Raw genomic sequence first — 20,803 nt, 5'->3', positions numbered from 1 at the left:
TTTATAGAAACCTAGCGTTTCCTTTCTTTAGTTATACCTTCCCTCATGTACAACATTCAAATTTATGTAGTTTGTGGATTATAAAAATATTTTTCAATTTATTCTTTCTAACAGAAGGGAGATTATTTCTAGGTCAACTCTTTTTCTTTTATTTTGTTCCTCAAAAAATCCAATTAAAGAGTACTGCATCATAAAAAATTTTCAAAATTTAAAAACTATAAGTAGAAATAGGAAGAGAGAAATAAAGAAAGAAATCATTCATAGTTCTAGCACCCAAAGAGAGACAGTGTTAATAATCTTGTCTGATGTCTTCCAGTATAAAGAGTGTGCACAAAGTTTCACCTGCTTCTGAACATTGCTCTGCCTCATTTGTTGTAGTGAGTATGGCTTTGCTGAGAAGGTGGTGGAGGGGATGTTCATCATCGTCAATTCCATCACCATCAAGATTCACTCCAAGGCCTTCCACGCTTCTTTTGAATTGTGGCAGCTCCAGGGCTACAGCGTCAACCCCAACTGGCAGCAGAGTGACCTCCGCCTCACCCGCATCACTGACCCCCACCGAGGAGAGGTGACAGCCCCAGTATTGCAAGAGGAGAGAATGGGGAGATTCAAAATAGGACTGATTTTTAAAGGATATTATTCCTGCTTTGGGGATTTCCTCAGATACGTCACCCATTCCTGTGAACCCAAGAATCCCAGTGTTATTGCTACATGCTTTCTTCTCTTAGGGATCTCTGATTCACCACATTCTATTGGTAGGATCCCAACTGAGAATGGTGGGAGTTTCTGTTTTGCTCGTCTTTTCCCCTTGGACTTCCTGCCTCTTGGTTAATTTCATCCATAGAATTAAGGGATTTTACTTTCTCTCCTTCTAGGTTTTAACATTTAAGGAAATAACTTGGCAAACACTTCGAATTGAGGCAGATGCTACAGACAATGGTGATCAGGACCCAGTCACCACTCCACTGAGGCTTATTACCAACCAAGGCAGGATCCAGATAGCCCTCAAGAGAAGAGTGAGTATGTTCTCTGCCCTAGTGAAAACTTGCATCTTTTATTCTCCTAGACAGCCTGGAGTTGTTGTTGTCTGTTTTTTGAATGTTACTGGCCCAGGAATGACAATCAAAAGGGGCAGGCCTGTAATTCAGTGTTGCACAGAACATTGCTGTGAACATTTGCCCCTCCTTGTCACCTGAGTTTTGGAAACCACGGTTTTTACCCATATAGGAACACTGACATAGGCACCTGGCTGTTGACTGCTGTTGTTTCTTGTTAATCGCAGAAGACTTTAGTAGTTTTGTAAGAAATGGACTCTCCATAGTGTTTGCTGCTTCCCTTTCATGTTCTGAAAAGCCCTCTCTGAAATTAATCAAGTGATAGTCCCGTTGAGGAGTTGGAATGATAGCAGATGTTGAACCCCATGTTTTATGTGGCCCCTTCAGACCAAAGATTGCAATGTGGTAGCCTCCAAGCTGATGTTCCTGTTGGATGACCTGCTCTGGGTGCTAACTGACTCGCAGCTCAAGGCTATGATGAAGTATGCAGAGTCACTGAGTGAGGCAATGGAGAAGTCAGCCCAGCAGAGAAAGAGCCTGGCCCCTGAGCCTGTACAGGTTAGAGGCAAAACAGATACCCTGGGTGGGGCTAGGGAGATGGAGGGCCAGACCTAATTCATACCAACATAGGTGGGGTCTAGACTTCCTTAGGCTTATCTGGGACATTTGTCATTTGCATAGGCTTTGTTTGTGCTTCTAATTTATTCATTTATTCTCTTCATTGGGTGCCTCCGGTGTGTTAGCTATATAGTACTAGCCACTGGGAAGGAAAAGTAAAATAAGCCTCTTGTTCCTGTCGTTGGAGCTCTGACTGTCTTTAAATATGGACTATAAATAAGTTATTATAATAGGAGGTGGTAAGTGCTGTATATAGGTAGACACTATGCCATGAGAATACAAAGAAGAGGCATCTAACTACACAGGCTGAAAGAGGGCATTTAAGAAAGACTTTCTGGAGGCAGTGTTTTAGCATCAGTCAGCTAAGTCCTGGGGGGTGAGAGCTTGGGGGGCACTTCAAACCTCAGAATAGTACTCTGACTGGAGTTACAAGACTAATTATAATTAGGCTTTTTGGAGTTTGGGTTATTTAGGTGAGACAGACCTAAGTGAGCTACCAGGTGAACAGTTAGTTATGAGAGGGAGGGGGCATCTTGCTAAATTGTGGCTTTCTTCAGACTGAGCTAAAGCTTAAGAAAGCCTGTGAGGAGCCTCTCTGGGTTTGGACGTCTTGTTTTTCTCCCTGTCACATATAGATCACCCCACCTGCTCCCAGTGCCCAGCAGTCCTGGGCCCAGGCGTTCGGGGGCGGCCAGGGCAGCAGCAGCAGCAGTCGCCTCAGCCAGTACTTTGAGAGATTTGATGTGAAGGAGTCCTCCTACCATCTGCTCATCTCCCGTCTGGACCTGCACATTTGCGATGATAGCCAGTCCCGAGAGCCAGGTACTCTGTTAGGCCTGAGCCTGGGCTGGGTGGTCCGTCAGTACCTTCAGCTCTTTTCAAGATGCTGTGGAGTACTTTGGTTGGCTTCCCTTAATCCCAGGCATTCCTTGGGCCTCAGTCTCCGGTGGTGTCTCTTGCTCTGTTGGTGGGAAGTAGTGCTTTTAGCCTTTAGGGTGCAGCGGGACCACCGGCAATACTTAGTAAAATACAGAGGCCAGCGCTCTCCCAGGCCTCACTAAGAGAGAATCTTCAGGGGCAGAGCTCAAGCAGAGTATACTTTTTTCCTCCCCAACATATCTTGGGCAATGCTGACTACTGGTATAACTTTTAGGGAAGTAAATTCAAGTATAGGAAACTCCAGGATTTTCAGATTTTTGAGTCAATTTAAATATTTTTTATGTGTAAATGCCCTCTTCCCAAGCAGAGAGGTTGTGTTGTATTTCATTATGCTTTTCATTCATTAGGACAGTTAGTATTACATACACATATATGTTTATTCAAAATGAAAAAGGAATTGACTCATTTTTTCCCTTCATGAGCCTTGGGGAAATCACTTAGCCTCTTGCTTAAGCTCTCTGAGTTTCTTCATTTGTGATCTTGAGTTAAATCATATATGACTCCTTTACCACATTGGTTGTTGTCACGCTCAACTGAAATGATATACTGAATCTGGAGGACCTTAATTATAGGCACATACTCAGTATTATTATCCCTCTGCTGCCTGTTCCTTTAATACCCTGTCTACATTTCCTTTATGGTCCCCTTTGCACCACCTCTTGGCTTCAGATGCTCTCATATAGTAGATTTTTTCTCATGCTGCCTTATCCTTTCTGAAGGTTATGTCTGCCTCTTAATGACACCTAGACTGTTTCCTCAGGGGAACTTACCTTTTCTTCCTGGGGCTCCAAGCAGCATTCTCTCTCTTGCTTTGCTATTCTTTGGTGTTGAAGTGACTTCAGCCCCCATCTACTCCTACTCTGAGACAGCTAAAAGGAGCCATGACAACATAAAGATTGCTTTTGCGACCATAAGAAATAAATTGCTCACTGGTTTGCCACCCACTTATTTTGGAAGTTCTTTCCTAAAACGATTATTATTTTGTTTGGTTGTTTCTTCCAAGTGTTACTCTAAATGCTTTGGGTTTTTTCTCTTGTTTTGTCTTGAATCCTTTCAGAGATCTTTATTTAAGAGTGTATTATTGAGAGTTTCATCCTCTTGCTTGATGAGGGGTATTTAGCACTGTCCTCTTCATATGGCCAGGACCCATAATCCACACTAAGATATGAATGATTAGCCTCCTCTGCAGCCCTCATGTATTTATTTTTATTTAAAGATTTTTATTTTATTTATTTGAGAGAGAGAGAGAGAGAGCATGAGAGCGGGGAGGGTCAGAGGGAGAAGCAGGCTCCCCGCCGAGCAGGGAGCCTGATGCGGGACTCGATCCCGGGACTCCAGGATCATGACCTGAGCCGAAGGCAGTTGCTTAACCAACTGAGCCACCCAGGCGCCCGCCCTCATGTATTTATTTATTAAACTAAATTAAACTACAAATCTGGAATTTAGGGAATTTTTGGATGAGATATTTTTAGATACAGGGATAACTCCCAACCTGCCTTACCCAGGTATGGTGTATGACTCCGTTAAGGAGCAAGGAACAGAACAAGTTCTTGTGAATTTGACTCTTCTCCTGGGATCTGGGGAGAAAAGGGAAGGGAGAACTAGTGGTATAGAAAGGGCTGTACGATTCTCTGGAGTTGTTCTAATATGCAGCCACATATAACTACTGTTGGCTGATCCAAATTGAGATGGGCTGCAAATATAATATACGCATGGGATTTTGAAGATGTAGTAGAAAACAAGAGTGTAGAATACCTTGATAATTATTTTCATATAGAGTGTATGTGGAAATTGATAAAATATTCATTATATTCATTTAAGTAGTAGGTATTGTTAAAATTAATTTCACCTTTTTAAAAAACTTTTTTTCACATGGCTACTAGAAAATTTAAAATTACTTATGTGGCTCACATTATATTTCTAATAGATAGCATTGCTCTGGAGCTGTGTGTCCAGTATGGTAGCCAATAGCCACATGTGGCTGTTAAAATTAAGTAAACTAAAAAATTCAGTTCCTCATTTGCACCAGTCACATTTCAAGTACTCAGTACAATCTACAGACCATAAAAGATTTTCATCATCACAGAAAGTTCTTTTGGACTCTAGAGGGTCCTTAAAGGCTACATTTACATTTTATTTATTTATTTATTTATTTATTTAAAGAATTTATTTATTTATTTGACAGAGAGAGACACAGCGAGAGAGGGAACACAAGCAGGGGGAGTGGGAGAGGGAGAAGCAGGCTTCCCGCCGAGCAGGGAGCCCGATGCGGGGCTCGATCCCAGGACCCTGGGACCATGACCCGAGCCGAAGGCAGACGCTTAACGACTGAGCCACCCAGGCACCCCTACATTTACATTTTAGATTTAGCTAGCTGGACTCAGTTTAGATGATTCCAGTTTTGTTGGCAACATCCAAAGCCTCATAGTCAGGAGCCAGTCGAACATATGCCTTCTCTCCATCAGGCCTGATCAAGGTGTTGACTTTTGCCACGTCAGTGTCCTAGAGCTTCTTCACAGCCTGTTTGATCTGGTGCTTGTTGGCCTTGACATCCACAATGAACACAAGTGTGTTGTTGTCTTCTATTTTCTTCATGGTTGACTCAATGGTCAGGGGGAACTTGATGATGGCATAGTGATCAAGCTTGTTTCTCCTGGGGGCACTCTTTTGAGGATATTTAGGGTGCCTTCGGAGATGCAGTGTCTTGGGTTGTCGGAATTTCGGTGACGTGTGGATCTTCTTTTTTTTTGTGACTGTGGATGCCTTTCAAAAGGCCTTCGAAACCTTGGCTTTGGCTTTGGCTTTGGGAGAAGCAGGGGCTTCCTTCTTTGCCTTTGGCGCCATCTTCATGGAAGGGATTTACCTGCTTTTTCATTAAGGGACACCATAGCCTGGGATGTTGAGCCCTTGAGTAACATGCTTACCTTTCCCTTGGTATTGGAGGTGAAATTATTGGAAACTGGGTGGGTCCTCGGCGACAGGTTGGCTTGAGGTGGGGCAGCACTATCTCTTAAAATAAAATTGGAACAGTGTATATTCCAGCCTTCAGAGAAGAGGTTAGTAGTTGATGGGGAAGAGTGTCACCTGCCTCTTTTTAATTCTTTTTCCTTAGAATGAGGCCCGTGAGCAAAAAACTTTCTTTATCACTCTTAAGGCCATGCTGTCCTCATCCCACCAGCTCACTGGAGAATTTTAATTAGTCATTTATGGACACTATTTACCATTTATGTCTCTTGTATGATTATGTGTTTATAATTAAATATGTTGGTAATTGGTAATTCTATTTGATTTTGATTTTAATTCTAGACCCTATTTTAATATGTTCAGTCTATGTAGTTTATTGTTCTTTTACATCTAAATAATTCCAATGGAGGGAGCATTGCTGTGAAACCGTCTACCTCCAGTAGCCTCAGTTATGCATTTTTTAAAAAATTTTTTTATTCTTATGTTAATCCTCATACCTTACATCATTAGTTTTAGATGTAGTGTTCCATGATTCATTGTTTGTGCATAACACCCAGTGCTCCATGCAGAATGTGCCCTCCTCAATACCCTTCACCAGGCTAACCCATCCTCCCACCCCGCTCCACTCTAGAACCCTCAGTTTGTTTTTCAGAGTCCATCGTCTCTCATGGTTCATCTACCCCTCTGATTTACCCCCCTTCATTCTTCCCCTCCTGCTACCTTCTTCTTCTTTTTTTTTTTCTTAACATATATTGCATTATTTGTTTCAGAGGTACAGATCTGAGATTCAACAGTCTTGCACAATTCACAGCGCTTACCAGAGCACATACCCTCCCCAGTGTCTATCACCCAGTCACCCCATCCCTCCCACCCCACCCCCCACTCCAGCAACCCTCAGTTTGTTTCCTGTGATTAAGAATTCCTCATATCAGTGAGGTCATAAGATACATGTCTTTCTCTGTTTGACTTATTTCGCTCAACATAAGACCGTGCAGTTCCATCCACGTCGTTGCAAATGGCAAGCTCTCATTCCTTTTGATGGCTGCATAATATTCCATTGTATATATATACCACATCTTCTTTATCCATTCATCTGTCGATGGACATCTTGGCTCTTTCCACAGTTTGGCTATTGTGGACATTGCTGCTATAAACATCGGGGTGCACATACCCTTTTGGATCCCTACTTTTGTATCTTTGGGGTAAATACCCAGTAGTGCAATTGCTGGATCATAGGGTAGCTCTATTTTCAACTGTTTGAGGAACCTCCATACTGTTTTCCAGAGTGGCTGCACCAGCTTGCATTCCCACCTACAGTGTAGGAGGGTTCCGCTTTCTCCGCATCCCCGCCAACATCTGTCGTTTCCTGACTTGTCAATTTTAGTCATTCTGACCAGTGTGAGGTGGTATCTCATTGAGGTTTTGATTTGGATTTCCCTGATGCCGAGCGATATTGAGCACTTTTTCATGTGTCTGTTGGCCATTTGGATGTCTTCTTTGGAGAAATGTCTGTTCATGTCTTCTGCCCATTTCTTGATTGGATTCTTTGTTCTTTGGGTGTTGAGTTTGATAAGTTCTTTATGGATTTTGGATACTAGCCCTTTAGCTGATATGTCATTTGCAAATATCTTCTCCCTTTCTTTCGCTTGTCTTTTGGTTTTGTTGACTGTTTCCTTTGCTTTGCAAAAGCTTTTTATCTTGATGAAGTCCCAATAGTTCATTTTTGCCCTTGCTTCCCTTGCCTTTGGCGATGTTTCTAGGAAGAAGTTGCTTCGGCTGAGGTCGAAGAGGTTGCTGCTGGTGTTCTCCTTTAGGATTTTGATGGACTCCTGTCTCACACTGAGGTCTTTCAACCATTTGGAGTCTATTTTTGTGTGTGGTGTAAGGAAATGGTCCAGTTTCATTCTTCTGCATGTGGCTATCCAATTTTCCCAACACCATTTGTTGAAGAGACTGTCTTTTTTCCATTGGACATTCTTTCCTGCTTTGTCAAAGATGAGTTGACCATAGAGTTGAGGGTCCATTTCTGGGCTCTCTATTCTGTTGCATTGATCTATGTGTCTGTTTTTGTGCCAGTACCATACTGTCTTGATGATGACAGCTTTGTAATAGAGCTGGAAGTCCGGAATTGTGATGCCGCCAGCTTTGCTTTTCTTTTTCAACATTCCTCTGGCTATGCGGGGTCTTTTCTGGTTCCATACAAATTTTAGGATTATTTGTTCCATTTCTTTGAAAAAAGTGGATGGTATTTTGATGGGGATTGCATTGAATGTGTAGATTGCTCTAGGTAGCATTGACATCTTCACAATATTTGTTCTTCCAATCCATGAGCATGTAACGTTTTTCCATTTCTTTGTGTCTTTCTCAATTTCTTTCATGAGTATTTTATAGTTTTCTGAGTACAGATCCTTTGCCTCTTTGGTTAGATTTATTCCTAGGTATCTTATGGTTTTGGGTGCAATTGTAAATGGGATCGACTCCTTAATTTCTCTTTCTTCTGTCTTGTTGTTGGTGTATAGGAATGCCACTGACTTCTGTGCATTGATTTTATATCCTGCCACTTGACTGAATTCCTGTATGAGTTCTAGCAGTTTTGGGGTGGAGTCTTTGGGGTTTTCCACATAAAGTATCATATCATCTGCAAAGAGTGAGAGTTTGACTTCTTCTTTGCCGATTTGGATGCCTTTGATTTCTTTTTGTTGTCTGATTGCTGTGGCTAGGACTTCCAATACTATGTTGAATAGCAGTGGTGATAGTGGACATCCCTGCCGCGTTCCTGACCTTAGGGGGAAAGCTCTCAGTTTTTCCCCATTGAGAATGATATTTGCTGTAGGTTTTTCATAGATGGCTTTTATGATATTGAGGTATGTACCCTCTATGCCTATACTCTGAAGAGTTTTGATCAAGAAAGGATGCTGTACTTTGTCAAATGCTTTTTCTGCATCTATTGAGAGGATCATATGATTCTTGTTCTTTCTTTTGTTAATGTATTCTATCACGTTGATTGATTTGTGGATGTTGAACCAACCTTGCAGCCCAGGGATAAATCCCACTTGGTCGTGGTGAATAATCCTTTTAATGTACTGTTGGATCCTATTGGCTAGTATTTTGGTGAGAATTTTTGCATCCATGTTCATCAGGGATATTGGTCTGTAATTCTCCTTTTTGATGGGGTCTTTGTCTGGTTTTGGGATCAAGGTAATGCTGGCCTCATAAAATGAGTTTGGAAGTTTTCCTTCCGTTTCTATTTTTTGGAACAGTTTCAGAAGAATAGGTATTAATTCTTCTTTAAATGTTTGGTAGAATTCCCCTGGGAAGCCATCTGGCCCTGGGCTTTTGTTTTTTGGGAGATTTTTGATGACTGCTTCAATTTCCTTAGTGGTTATAGGTCTGTTCAGGTTTTCTATTTCTTCCTGTCTCAGTTTTGGTAGTTGATACATCTCTAGGAATGCATCCATTTCTTCTAATTTGCTGGCATAGAGTTGCTCATAATATGTTCTTATAATTGTTTGTATTTCTTTGGTGTTGGTTGTGATCTCTCCTCTTTCATTCATGATTTTGTTGATTTGGGTCCTTTCTCTTTTCTTTTTGATAAGTCTGGCCAGGGGTTTATCAATCTTGTTAATTCTTTCAAAGAACCAGCTCCTAGTTTTATTGATCTGTTCTACTGTTCTTTTAGTTTCTATTTCATTGATTTCTGCTCTGATCTTTATTATTTCTCTTCTCCTGCTGGGTTTAGGCTTATTTGCTGTTCTTTCTCCAGCTCCTTTAGGTGTAGGGTTAGGTTGTGTACTTGAGACCTTTCTTGTTTCTTGAGAAAGGCCTGCATTGCTATATACTTTCCTCTTAGGACTGCCATTGCTGCATCCCAAAGATTTTGAATAGTTGTATTTTCATTTTCATTGGTTTCCATGAATTTTTTAAATTCTTCTTTAATTTCCTGGTTGACTCATTCATTCTTCAGTAGGATGCTCTTTAGCCTCCATGTATTTGAGTTCTTTCCAACTTTCCTCTTGTGATTGAGTTCTAGTTTCAAAGCATTGTGGTCTGAAAATAGGCAGGGAATGATCCCAGTCTTTTGGTACCAGTTGAGACCTGATTTATGACCTAGGATGTGATCTATGCTGGAGAATGTTCCATGGGCACTAGAGAAGAATGTGTATTCCGTTGCTTTGGGATGGAATGTTCTGAATATGTCTGTGAAGTCCATTTGGCCCAGTGTGTCATTTAAAGTCTTTATTTCCTTGTTGATCTTTTGCTTAGACGATCTGTCCATTTCAGTGAGGGGGGTGTTAAAGTCCCCCACTATTATTGTATTGTTGTCGATGTGTTTCTTGGCTTTTGTTATTAATTGCCTTATATAATTGGCTGCTCCCATGTTAGGGGCATAGATATTTATAATTGTCAGATCTTCTTGTTGGATAGACCCTTTAAGTAGGATATAATGTCCTTCCTCATCTCTTATTACAGTCTTTGGTTTAAAATCTAATTTGTCTGATATAAGGATTGCCACCCCAGCTTTCTTTTGGTGTCCATTAGCATGGTAAATGGTTTTCCACCCCCTCACTTTCAATCTGGGGGTGTCTTTGGTTCTAAAATGAGTCTCTTGCAGACAGCATATTGATGGGTCTTGTTTTTTAATCCAGTCTGATAGCCTGTGTCTTTTGATTGGGGCATTGAGCCCATTTACATTCAGGGTAACTATTGAAAGATAGGAATTTAGTGCCATTGTATTGCCTGTAAGGTGACTGTTCCTGTATATTGTCTGTGTTCCTTTCTGGTCTATGTTGCTTTTAGGGTCTCTCTTTGCTTAGAGGACCCCTTTCAAGATTTCTTGTAGGGATGGTTTTGTGTTTGCAAATTCCTTTAGTTTTTGTTTGTCCTGGAAGCTTTTTATCTCTCCTTCTATTTTCAGTGACAGCCTAGCTGGATATAGTATTCTTGGCTGCATATTTTTCTCATTTAGTGCTCTGAATATATCCTGCCAGTCCTTTCTGGCCTGCCAGGTCTCTGTGGATAGGTCTGTTGCCAATCTAATGTTTCTACCATTGGAGGTTACATATCTCTTCTTCCGAGCTGCTTTCAGGATTTTCTCTTTGTCTATGAGACTCGTAAGTTTTACTATTAGATGTCGGGGTGTTGACCTATTTTTATTGATTTTGAGAGGGGTTCTCTGTGCTTCCTGGATTTTGATGCGTGTTTCCTTCCCCAAATTAGGGAAGTTCTCTGCTATAATTTGCTCCATTATACCTTCTGCCCGTCTCTCTCTTTCTTCTTCTGGGATCCCAATTATTCTAATGTTGTTTCGTCTTATGGTATCGCGTATCTCTCAAATTCTGCCCTTGTGATCCAGTAGTTGTTTATCTCTCTTTTTCTCAGCTTCTTTATTTTCCATCATTTGGTCTTCTATATCACTGATTCTCTCTTCTGCCTCATTTATCCTAGCAGTTAGTGCCCCCATATTTGATTGCACCTCATTAATAGCCTTTTTGATTTCAACTTGGTTAGATTTTAGTTCTTTTACTTCTCCAGAAAGGGTTTCTCTAATAACTTCCATGCTTTTCTCAAGCCCAGCTAGTATCTTTAAAGTGATGATTCTGAACTCTAGATCTGACATCGTACTAATGTCCGTATTGAGTAGGTCCCTGGCAATCAGTACTACCTCTTGTTCTTTTTGTTGAGGTGATTTTTTCCGTCTTGTTATTTTGTGCAGAGGAGAATAGATTAATGAGAGAACAAAATGCTAGCAGAGTAACAACATCCCCAGAAAATATACTCTAAACAAATCAGAAAAGACCTGAAGCAGTGGGAAAAGAAAGGGAGAGAGAGAAAAAAGAAAAAGAAAAAAAAGAAAAAGATAAAGATAAAAACAAACAAAAACAGAACAAAACAAAACAACAACAACAACAAAAAACCAGAATGTGATCAAATATGATCAGGCTGGTATATAGATCAGTGCCACACACTAGATTTTGGGTGTATTTTGGTCTGTTAGAAGAAAGTGCCTCCCAAAATTTTAAAGAAAGAAAAACTTATATATGTACAAAAATAAGGGTTGATATGATGAAGGGATGGAATATGACTGTAAAGATGGAAATTATAAAAAATTTTATAAAAGGAATTGATAAGAAGTTGTTTGAAAAAAGAAAGAAGAGGATTTAAAAAAAAAAAAGAAAAAAAAGGGAGAGAATGTGATCAGGCAGGGGAATAGGAAAAAACCATATATTAGAGATTTAGGGTATATTTTGATCTGTTAGAAGAAACTATCTCAAAATTTTAAAGAGAGAATAACTTATATGTATATGCCAAAAATACTGGTAACTACTATGAAGGGATAGAATATGACTCTAAAAATGAAAAATAAAAATGTTTTTTAAAAAAGGGATTGATAAGATGTTGGTTGAAAAAGGGAAAAAGAAAAATTCAAAAAAAAAAAAGAAAAGAAAAAAAGACAGTTAAAAAAAAATTAACTTTGAAAGACTAAAGAATCATGGTAAAAAAGCCATGAATTCTATGTGTAGTATTCCCCTAGCGCTGGAGTTCTGCCGTTCTCATTGATCGGTAAACTTGGTCTTGGCTGGCTGTTCCCGCTGATCTTCTGGGGGAGGGGCCTGTTGCCGTGGTTTCCAAATGTCTCTGCCGGAGGCAGAATTGCCCCACCCTTGCCCCCTCCCGGCTAAGTAATCTGCTCGGGTTTGCTCTCCGGAGCTTTTGTTCCCTGCGAGCTTTCCGTACAGCTTTGGAGGCGGAGAGTGAAAATGGCGGCCTCCCAATCTCAACCCTGGAGGAGCCGAGAACCCAGCCCGCTCCTCAGTGAACCCCCAGAGAAAAGCAGTCAGTCACTCCCGTCTCCCTGGTCTCCAGCCCTACTCCGCGCTCACCCAGCCTGTGACCGCGCGTTTCTATCTCTGGCACCCGACCCGGTGTGGAGTCTCCAAACCCAGCAGATCCCTGCGGTGCACTCCCGCGCCGCTCCTCCCGGGGGAGGAAGGTGAGTTTCCCTGGATCTGCCGCTTGTTGGGTCCCTGCTGGAGGAGCAGTGGCTCGACTGTGCCGCGGATCACAGTTTATGACAACCCCGAGCTGAGAGCCCGCGCCTGGGCTCCGCCTCTGCAGCCGGCTTCCCTGCTCTGTTACCTGGGAGCTTTGCCACACTCAGGCATCCCCGGTCTTCCTGTGACCCCGAGGGTCCTGAGACCAGACTGTCCCACGAGGGTTCCACCCCCGCTTAGCCACCAGAGTGACGTCCCTCGGCGGAGCAGACTTTTAAAAGTTCCGATTTTGTGCTCCGAGGCTCTATCACTTGCCAGAAGCGGCCGACGGAGGCCCCTCCCCCACCGTCTATCCTCCTGAATATCGCCTGGGATTCACTTCTCCGCACGTCCTACCTTCCAGAAAGTGGTCGCTTTTCTGTTCAGAGAGTTGTTGCTATTCTTTTCTTCGATCTCCTGTTGAGTTTGTAGGTGTTCAGAATGGTTTGATCCCTATCCAGCTGAATTCCTGAGAGGAGACGAAATCCAGGTCTCCTACTCCTCCGCCATCTTGCTCCGCGCCCCCCCCCCATGTATGTATTTTTTAAAGATCTTCCTCAGTTATGCATTTTTAACTAGGATGGTATCACCCAACAGCAGTTGCAAATTGGCTCTTTCGTTTTAAACAGCTTTATTGAGATCGAATTCACATTCCATACAATTCACCCATTTAGAATATACAACTCAGTGTTTTTTTAGTATATTCATGGGGTTGTGCAATCTAATTTTTTTTTGCCCTCCCTAAAACAAATCATGTACCCATTAGCTGTCACTTTCCATTTTGCAGCTCTAAGCAACCACTGATCTTCCTTCTGTCTTGAGTTTTGCCTATTCTTGACATTAAAAAATTGGCTTTGGTGAGGTGTGGGAGCAAAAAACAGTCTTAGCTGTAACAATAGTTTGTGCCCTTCCAAAGCTTAACCCTGCATGACAAAATTTTATTCCTTTTTTTTTTTTTAAAGATTTTATTTATTTATTTGAGAGAGAGAATGAGACAGAGAGACAGAGAGAGCATGAGAGGGGGGAGGGTCAGAGGGAGAAGCAGACTCCCTGCCGAGCAGGGAGCCCGATGCGGGACTCGATCCCGGGACTCCAGGATCATGACCTGAGCCGAAGGCAGTTGCCCAACCAACTGAGCCACCCAGGCGCCCCCAAAATTTTATTCCTTGGTACTTAATTTCTTTCATTGGGTTTTCTTGGGTACCATGTGAGGAGCATTGACATTGAGTTCATGGAAGATACACAAAATATGGTGAATAGATGGCTGTGATTGGAGGACTTTCTCCCAATTGATTACTTAATCTCAAAGTCATACAGTAGGAGGGGCCTTGCACATGCCTCCTGACTGCCTTTGGCTGCCTTGTCAGTGTTGTTATATTTGAGCCTCAGTGCTTTTGTGATTTGAACTTCAAGAATTAAATAAAAACAGTTTCTATTTTATTAGTTAATTCTACAAGACATTCAGGAAATCATTCATTAAATGCAGAAAAGAAAAAATATTGACCCAGTCTGAATGAATACCTAGCAGCTAGATAAGCTAAAAGATTTTTTCTCATCAAGCAAAAGTTAAAAGTTAAGTTTACTAAGGGGTGCCTGGCTGGCTCAGTCGATAGAGCATGTGACTCTTGATCTCAGGGTAGTGAGTTCAAGCCCAACATTGGGCATAGAGCTTACTTAAAAAAAAAAAAAAAATTCACTAAAATTAATTTTAAGAAATTTATTTAAATTTTCTATTTTTTGCTGAAAAATACTTTTGAATAATTAAAAATTTGGTTATATTGCTGTTGTGTATTTCTATAAATTGCTAATTTGCATATATAATTTGATACATTATAATTTATATAAGTTTCATTAAAGGTTACTCAGCAAATATATTTATAAAGTTGTTAAATATGAATAGCTTTAAGTTTTTAAATTTAACTTTTAATTTAAAAGAATTATTTAGTCTTTTGTTACCTTGCATTGAATAAAAGGAGTAAACTTTGTATTTCTTCTTCTCTTTTTTTAAGATTTTATTTATTGGGGCACCTGGGTGGCTCAGTCAGTTAAGCATATGCCTTCGGCTCAGGTCATGATCCCAGCATCCTGGAATCAAGCCCTGCATCGGGCTCCCTGCTCTGCAGGAAACCTGCTTCTCCCTCTCCCACTCCCCCTGCTTGTGTTCCTTCTCTCGCTGTGTCTCTCTCTGTCAAATAAATAAATAAAATCTTTTTTTTTTTAAAGATTTTATTTATTTATTTGACAGAGAGATAGACAGAAGAGCACAAGCAGAGGGAGTGGCAGAGGGAGAGGGAGAAGCAGGCTCTGCACTGAGCAGGGAACCCGATGCGGGACTTGATCCCAGGACCCTGAGATCATGACCTGAGCCGAAGGCAGACGCCTAACCATCTGAGCCACCCAGGCGCCCTAAATAAATAAAATCTTTAAAAAAAAAAGATTTTTAAAATTTATTTGAGATAGAGCAAGTGAGAGCGAGCACGGGGTGGGGGGGGTAGAGGCAGAGGGAGAAGCAGGCTCCCCACTGAGTAGGGAGCCCGACGTAGGGCTCGATCCCAGGACCCTGGGATCATGATCTGAGCCGAAGGCAGACGCTTAGCCAACTGAGCCACCCAGGCGCCCCTGTATTCATTCTTTTTATGAATAAAGCACAGACAGACATAGTACATAAGCAGATATATAGTACATCTGTGGTATGAAGATTTCATGAAGAGGCAATTATGAAAAAAATGTCTAAATAAGCTCCTAGAGGTAGTGATACGAACAAAAAGATTGAGAAGAAGGAACATGAGTGTAGGATGGTGATTAGTCCAGAACTTGAGGTGGTGAAATCCAAACTAGACGGAAATGTACCAGCTTACACCCAGAGGATCCCATGGTATTTCCCTTCACCCTAATAAGAGATAGAAATGTAGAACAGGGTAGGTCAGACAATATGCATATATAGGAGAAGTAGTGTCTATTCTAACTACTCTACTAACAATTCTTAGAATGTAGTTGGAGAGGTAAGGTAGAAATAGGGAAAGTTTGGGGTGCCTTGGTGGCTCAGTCAGTTAAGCATCTGCCTTCGACTCAGGTTGGGATCGAGCCCCGCATTGGGCTCCCTGCTCAGCGGGGAGTCTGCTTCTCCCTCCGCCTGCCGCTCCCCCTGCTTGTGCTCTCTCTCTCTTATTTATTATTTATTATTTATAAATAAATAAAATCTTAAAAAAAAAGAAATAGGGAAGGTTCATTCATTTAGTAAGAATTAAATGTAAATTCAAGATAAATATAATACAGTATTTGACTTGATGCTAAAAATTCCAGTTTACCTACAATATCCTGTATGTGTATTTTACAAATGTCCTTGTTAGTGCAATGTTTTGGTGTTCCATGGTACTGTGTATGTATTTTATGTAGTGATTGTCTAATTAGCTCTGAGGCCAGGATATGAAAGGAAATAATGTGGGTTCTGTTTTGGGGGGAATTTGGCTTATGCCTCTCCAGGTGTTGGGCCAAGGAACAGCAATCCTAGCATTGTTAGGTTTGGGGGAACCAATCAATCAGGATTTTAGAATGTGTCAGTGGGATACCTAGGATTGTAATTCCTGAATCCTGAGTTTTGCAGTTTCTTTTGCCTTTCTGGAAATCTGGCAGCCATTTACAGAGATAATGGGATATACCTTTTTTGGGTGTTGTCCGTTGACCATTATAAATCAAGAGAGGAGGGCCTCAGACTTGCAAATCACTTGACACCCTGGCCTTTCAGTTGCACTTGTGTATCAACCAGACTTTTTTTTTTTTTATTTTGTAGAGAGAGAGGGGAGGCAGTGGGGTGGGGGTGGGGTGGGGGAGAGAGAAAGAGAGTCTTAAGCAGGCTCCACATCCAGCGTGGAGCCAGACGTGAGGCTCAGTCTCACAACCCGGACAGAGATCATGACCTGAGCTGAAATCAAGAGTTGGTCGCTTAACGGACTGAGCCACCCAGGCGCCCTCAGGCTTTGGAACTGATCCTCAGAGGACTTAAGTACTTCAAGTGGTATTTAGGCTTCTTTGTTTCTTCTGCTCTTGTTCACCTTTCTTTTTCTTTTATAGGTGTCTCTGCAAACAGACTCATGGGTGGTGCAATGCAGCTTACTTTCCGCAAGATGGCATTTGACTATTACCCCTTCCACTGGGCAGGTAGGACAATTCTGAATAGCAGCAGTTCTAGTGTGTCCCAGGTACCCATGTATTGAGGACAGATTCTTGGGTTCATTCCTGACTGTCCAGCAGGAGGGTGCCAGGAGTTGCAGCTCAGAGGGGTGTTGGGAATAGCCCTCTTCAAGAAACTTGTCGGGTCTACTATTGATGATTCTTTATCAGGGATGGGAAGAAGTAGGAGGAGAGGTAGTGCTTGAGATGTTGCTTTTGACTCTATGCTCTGCCCCTTACTTCCACTAGTTTTAGAGCCTTCCTAGTAGTCCATGGTCAAAGATAGTGACAGTCAGCAGCTGGCCTTTTAGGGAACCTTAGGGAAAAATCACATATGGAATCCAGAAGAACTTGAGTGTTGTCACTAGATAATTTTTACTTACCGCAGAGAAATCTGGATTGGGGTGAGGGATCAGATTCTGAACTATGACTATACCAATGGAAGGGAAAAATCAGAATGTTGGATCATGATCTTGGACTGAAATCTTTTTGCTTCTTTGTTGCATAGGTGACAGCTGCAAACATTGGGTACGGCACTGTGAGGCCATGGAGACACGAGTCCAGTGGGCCCAGAAGCTGGTGATGGAATTTCAGAGTAAAATGGAGAAGTGGCATGAAGAGACGGGTCTCAAACCGCCCTGGCACCTGGGGGTAGATTCTCCCTTCAGGAGGAAAGCAGGTAGGTTACAAGGAGCTGGAGGACTCCCATTGCTTAGCCTCTTGCTATTTACTTTTGAATATCCAGTGAAGGTAAAGCACTGGACTAGCTAATTATCCCAACCTGATCCCATGGAAAGACATCAGTGACTTTTTTTCTTTACAGAGTCCTAGTTGTCTTTAGGACTAGCTGCAGTGTTGAGGAGAGGTTGTTGTCACCTTTATTCCAGAGACTGTGGCCTTGGTCTTAAGGAGAATACAATTTTTGAGTTCCTTCTAGGAGCTAGACAGTGTTAAGCTCTCTTTTCTACATATACATAGCCTTAGTGGTCTTAGGATTTTTACTTTCCTAATTCTGTTAGTAATGAGAGTTGAATGTACCTGATTCTCTTTCCTACTTTCTTATTTTTATTTAGATTCTCTCTCCAGTCCTCGAAAGAACCCCATTGAGAGAAGCCCCTCTCAGGGCCGACAGGCTGCCTTTCGGCCTCCGGCATGGAATCGCTTGCGCTCTAGTTGCCTGGTAATACGGGTGGATGACTTGGACATCCACCAGGTGAGAAGCCCAGGATGCAGGGAGACATGGTTGGAAAGGGGTGGAACAGTACATTTGGAAGGCAACAGGTGTGAAGAAGATTGTGGGATTCAGGGCTGCTTCCCTCACTTCTGGGTGGATTGATAACACTGGTCTGTTTCTTTCTGAGCATGGATGGCTGCTGAGATCAGGACCTGGGACTCCCCCAGTTTCCTCTGATACCCTACTACCAACCTTCCCCTGAGAGCAGTGAACTTGCAGATAGTGGGAGCAGGTGCGAGAATGCCTGCAATACGTGTGAAAAGCCCTCTGCTCCCTGTGGTAGACTTTGCAAGGGTGGCAGTGGCTTTCTGTGACCTCAGAGGAAATTGAGGGAATTCTATTCTGGATGCTGTACGGGGGCTAACAGCAACTTGCGTGTGGTTGTGTAGGTTTCTACGGCTGGACAGCCAAGTAAGAAGCCATCTACACTCCTTTCCTGCAGTCGGAAGCTTCACAATCTTCCCACTCAGGTCTCTGCCATTCATATTGAGTTCACAGAGTATTACTTCCCCGATAATCAGGAGCTTCCAGGTAAGCATCTGATCCGCTCACTTCTTACTGTTTAGCTCATGCTCTTCACATCTGCCAGCCTTGGGGCCACGGCTTGTATTCTCATTTGTCTCTAGGAATTTTAGGTGTTTGAGTTAGTTTAGCACACCTTTGTTAAAAACTCTGCCGTGTAGAAATATGCACCTTTGCTTTCTTCGTAATAAAATGAATATCAGCTGGTAAGTAGGAGTCGAGTTGCTACTCTGTACACGGCAATTCTTTTTTTTTTCCTGCTTTCCAGTTCCCTGTCCCAATCTCTACGTTCAGTTAAATGGTCTGACGTTTACTATGGATCCTGTCAGCTTGCTCTGGGGAAACCTCTTCTGCCTGGATTTATACCGCAGTTTGGAGCAGTTCAAAGCTATCTACAAGCTGGAAGATTCGAGCCAGAAAGATGAACACTTGGATATCCGACTGGATGCCTTCTGGTTGAAGGTAGGGGAGAGTGGGATTTTCATTCCCTTTTGGCAGCCCTAGCTGCATTTCTCCTGTGGCTATAATCCAGGGTTCTGCTCTGTCCCTTTGATAGAAGTAAGAAAAACAGTATTGTGGCTCGGTCTTTTACACATGTATTAATAGCAGGTTGGGGAGCTACTCAGATGTCCATTCTGAATTGGGTTTCATTTTCTCTCTGAAGGTTAGCTTCCCGCTGGAGAAGAGAGAGCAGGCTGGGTTGCATCGTCCTCAGGCCCTCATCTTTTCTGCGTCGGGTGTGACTGCCACCAATACACGTCATGCCCCACATTGTAGTTGTCCAGACCTCCAAAGTCTCTTCCGAGGTTTTGCGGCTGCTGAGTTCTTTCATTCCAATTATGTTCACTTTCCCAAGGTTCCAGGTGGCTTTAGCCTTCTGCACATGCTTTTTTTACATCATGCTTTCCAGATGGATTCCCGCCTCCCTCAACCCAGTACCCTCCCTCCCCAGAGGCTTAAGGCTTCCCAGGATCTGTGGTCCATCCACTTCACCCGGATCTCCTTGGACTTTGAGGGAACAGAGAACTTCAAAGGCCATACTTTGAATTTTGTGGCCCCCTTCCCCTTGTCCATTTGGGCCTGCCTACCCCTCCCCTGGCAGCAGGCTCAGGCACGGAAGCTCCTTTTGGCCACAGAAGGGAGGCTGAAACCATCCGCTAGCTTTGGCAGTCCTGTCCGTTCTGAGGCCCTTGCCCCTGATGCTGTGCCCCATCAGAGGTCAAAGACTGAGCATGATTTGAAAAGCCTGTCAGGCCTTACAGAAGTCATGGATGTTTTGAGAGAAGGCAGCAGTAGCGTGGACAGCAAAGGGTCTCTGACTGAGCTTGAGGATGCAGCAGATGTTCACATGCTTGTACACTCCCCTGCACATGTCCGCGTGAGGCTTGACCATTACCAGTACTTGGCTCTGCTCCGCCTGAAGGAGGTGCTACAGGGTCTTCAAGAGCAACTGACTAAGGACACAGAGGCCATGACTGGCTCTCCTCTGCAGGACCAGACAGCTTGCATTGGGGTCCTCTTCCCCAGCGCTGAGGTGGCTCTGCTCATGCATCCTGCCCCGGCGGCTGTTGAAGCTGACTCTGCAGTTTCAGATACCACCAGCCTCATCGATTCAGAGCTGTCTCCTTCAGAGGATAGGGAGCTGAAGTCTGATGCCTCCTCAGACCAGGGCCCAGCAAGCCCTGAGAAGGTTCTGGAGGACAGTGGCGTTGAAAATCTGGATGCATCCCAGGATAGGCCAGTGCCTCTCCAAAGCAATGGAGAACTACAGGCTTCAGATCCTCTTGCACAGCAGGAGGTAGGGAAGGGCCATGAGGCAGTGGATTTCTTACAGGCCAAGAGACTGAACAGAACCCAGGCGTCCACTTCACCAGCTGTGTTGAAGCCCCCAGATGGCAGGGATACTGCTGTGAATGGACAGGCCGAGATCATCCCCTTGAAGAACATTGAGGGAGAATTGTCAAGTGCTATTCACATGACAAAGGATGCCACAAAGGAGGCTCTACATGCCACTATGGACCTCACCAAGGAAGCTGTGTCCCTGACTAAGGATGCCTTCAGTCTGGGCAGAGACCGAATGACCTCCACCATGCACAAGATGTTGTCCCTGCCCCCAGCCAAGTGAGTGGCTCTCTGCCTTCTTCATTCATCCTGTCTCCTCCTCCTAGCTCTGGTCATTGGGCTTAAGGCCTCCTGCTATGTGTACTGTTAGATTGGGAAGCACTGTGTAGTCCAGGGGATGGCATAGAATGGCTTCTCTAATGTACCAA

General features: G+C 43.0%; 1 protein-coding gene and 1 pseudogene across 1 annotated transcript in view; one reads left to right on the top strand and one right to left on the bottom strand.

The window, feature by feature from the left end:
- The window catches only part of UHRF1BP1 (UHRF1 binding protein 1), a 43,537-nt gene that overhangs the window by 7,246 nt on the left and 15,488 nt on the right, over window positions 1-20,803 (top strand). The window contains 10 exon segments of the mRNA XM_044917223.1: window positions 379-568; window positions 876-1,016; window positions 1,443-1,613; window positions 2,309-2,495; window positions 16,679-16,765; window positions 17,286-17,456; window positions 17,851-17,990; window positions 18,401-18,542; window positions 18,802-18,995; window positions 19,198-20,654. Of these exon segments, the coding sequence (XP_044773158.1) occupies window positions 379-568; window positions 876-1,016; window positions 1,443-1,613; window positions 2,309-2,495; window positions 16,679-16,765; window positions 17,286-17,456; window positions 17,851-17,990; window positions 18,401-18,542; window positions 18,802-18,995; window positions 19,198-20,654 (2,880 nt within the window).
- On the bottom strand, window positions 4,998-5,462 carry LOC110575665 (annotated as a pseudogene).

Source organism: Neomonachus schauinslandi, chromosome 8, assembly GCF_002201575.2.
Source record: "Neomonachus schauinslandi chromosome 8, ASM220157v2, whole genome shotgun sequence".
Taxonomy (NCBI): domain Eukaryota; kingdom Metazoa; phylum Chordata; class Mammalia; order Carnivora; family Phocidae; genus Neomonachus; species Neomonachus schauinslandi.
Note: the sequence above shows the minus strand (reverse complement) of the source record. Positions and strands in the feature narration are given on the sequence as shown.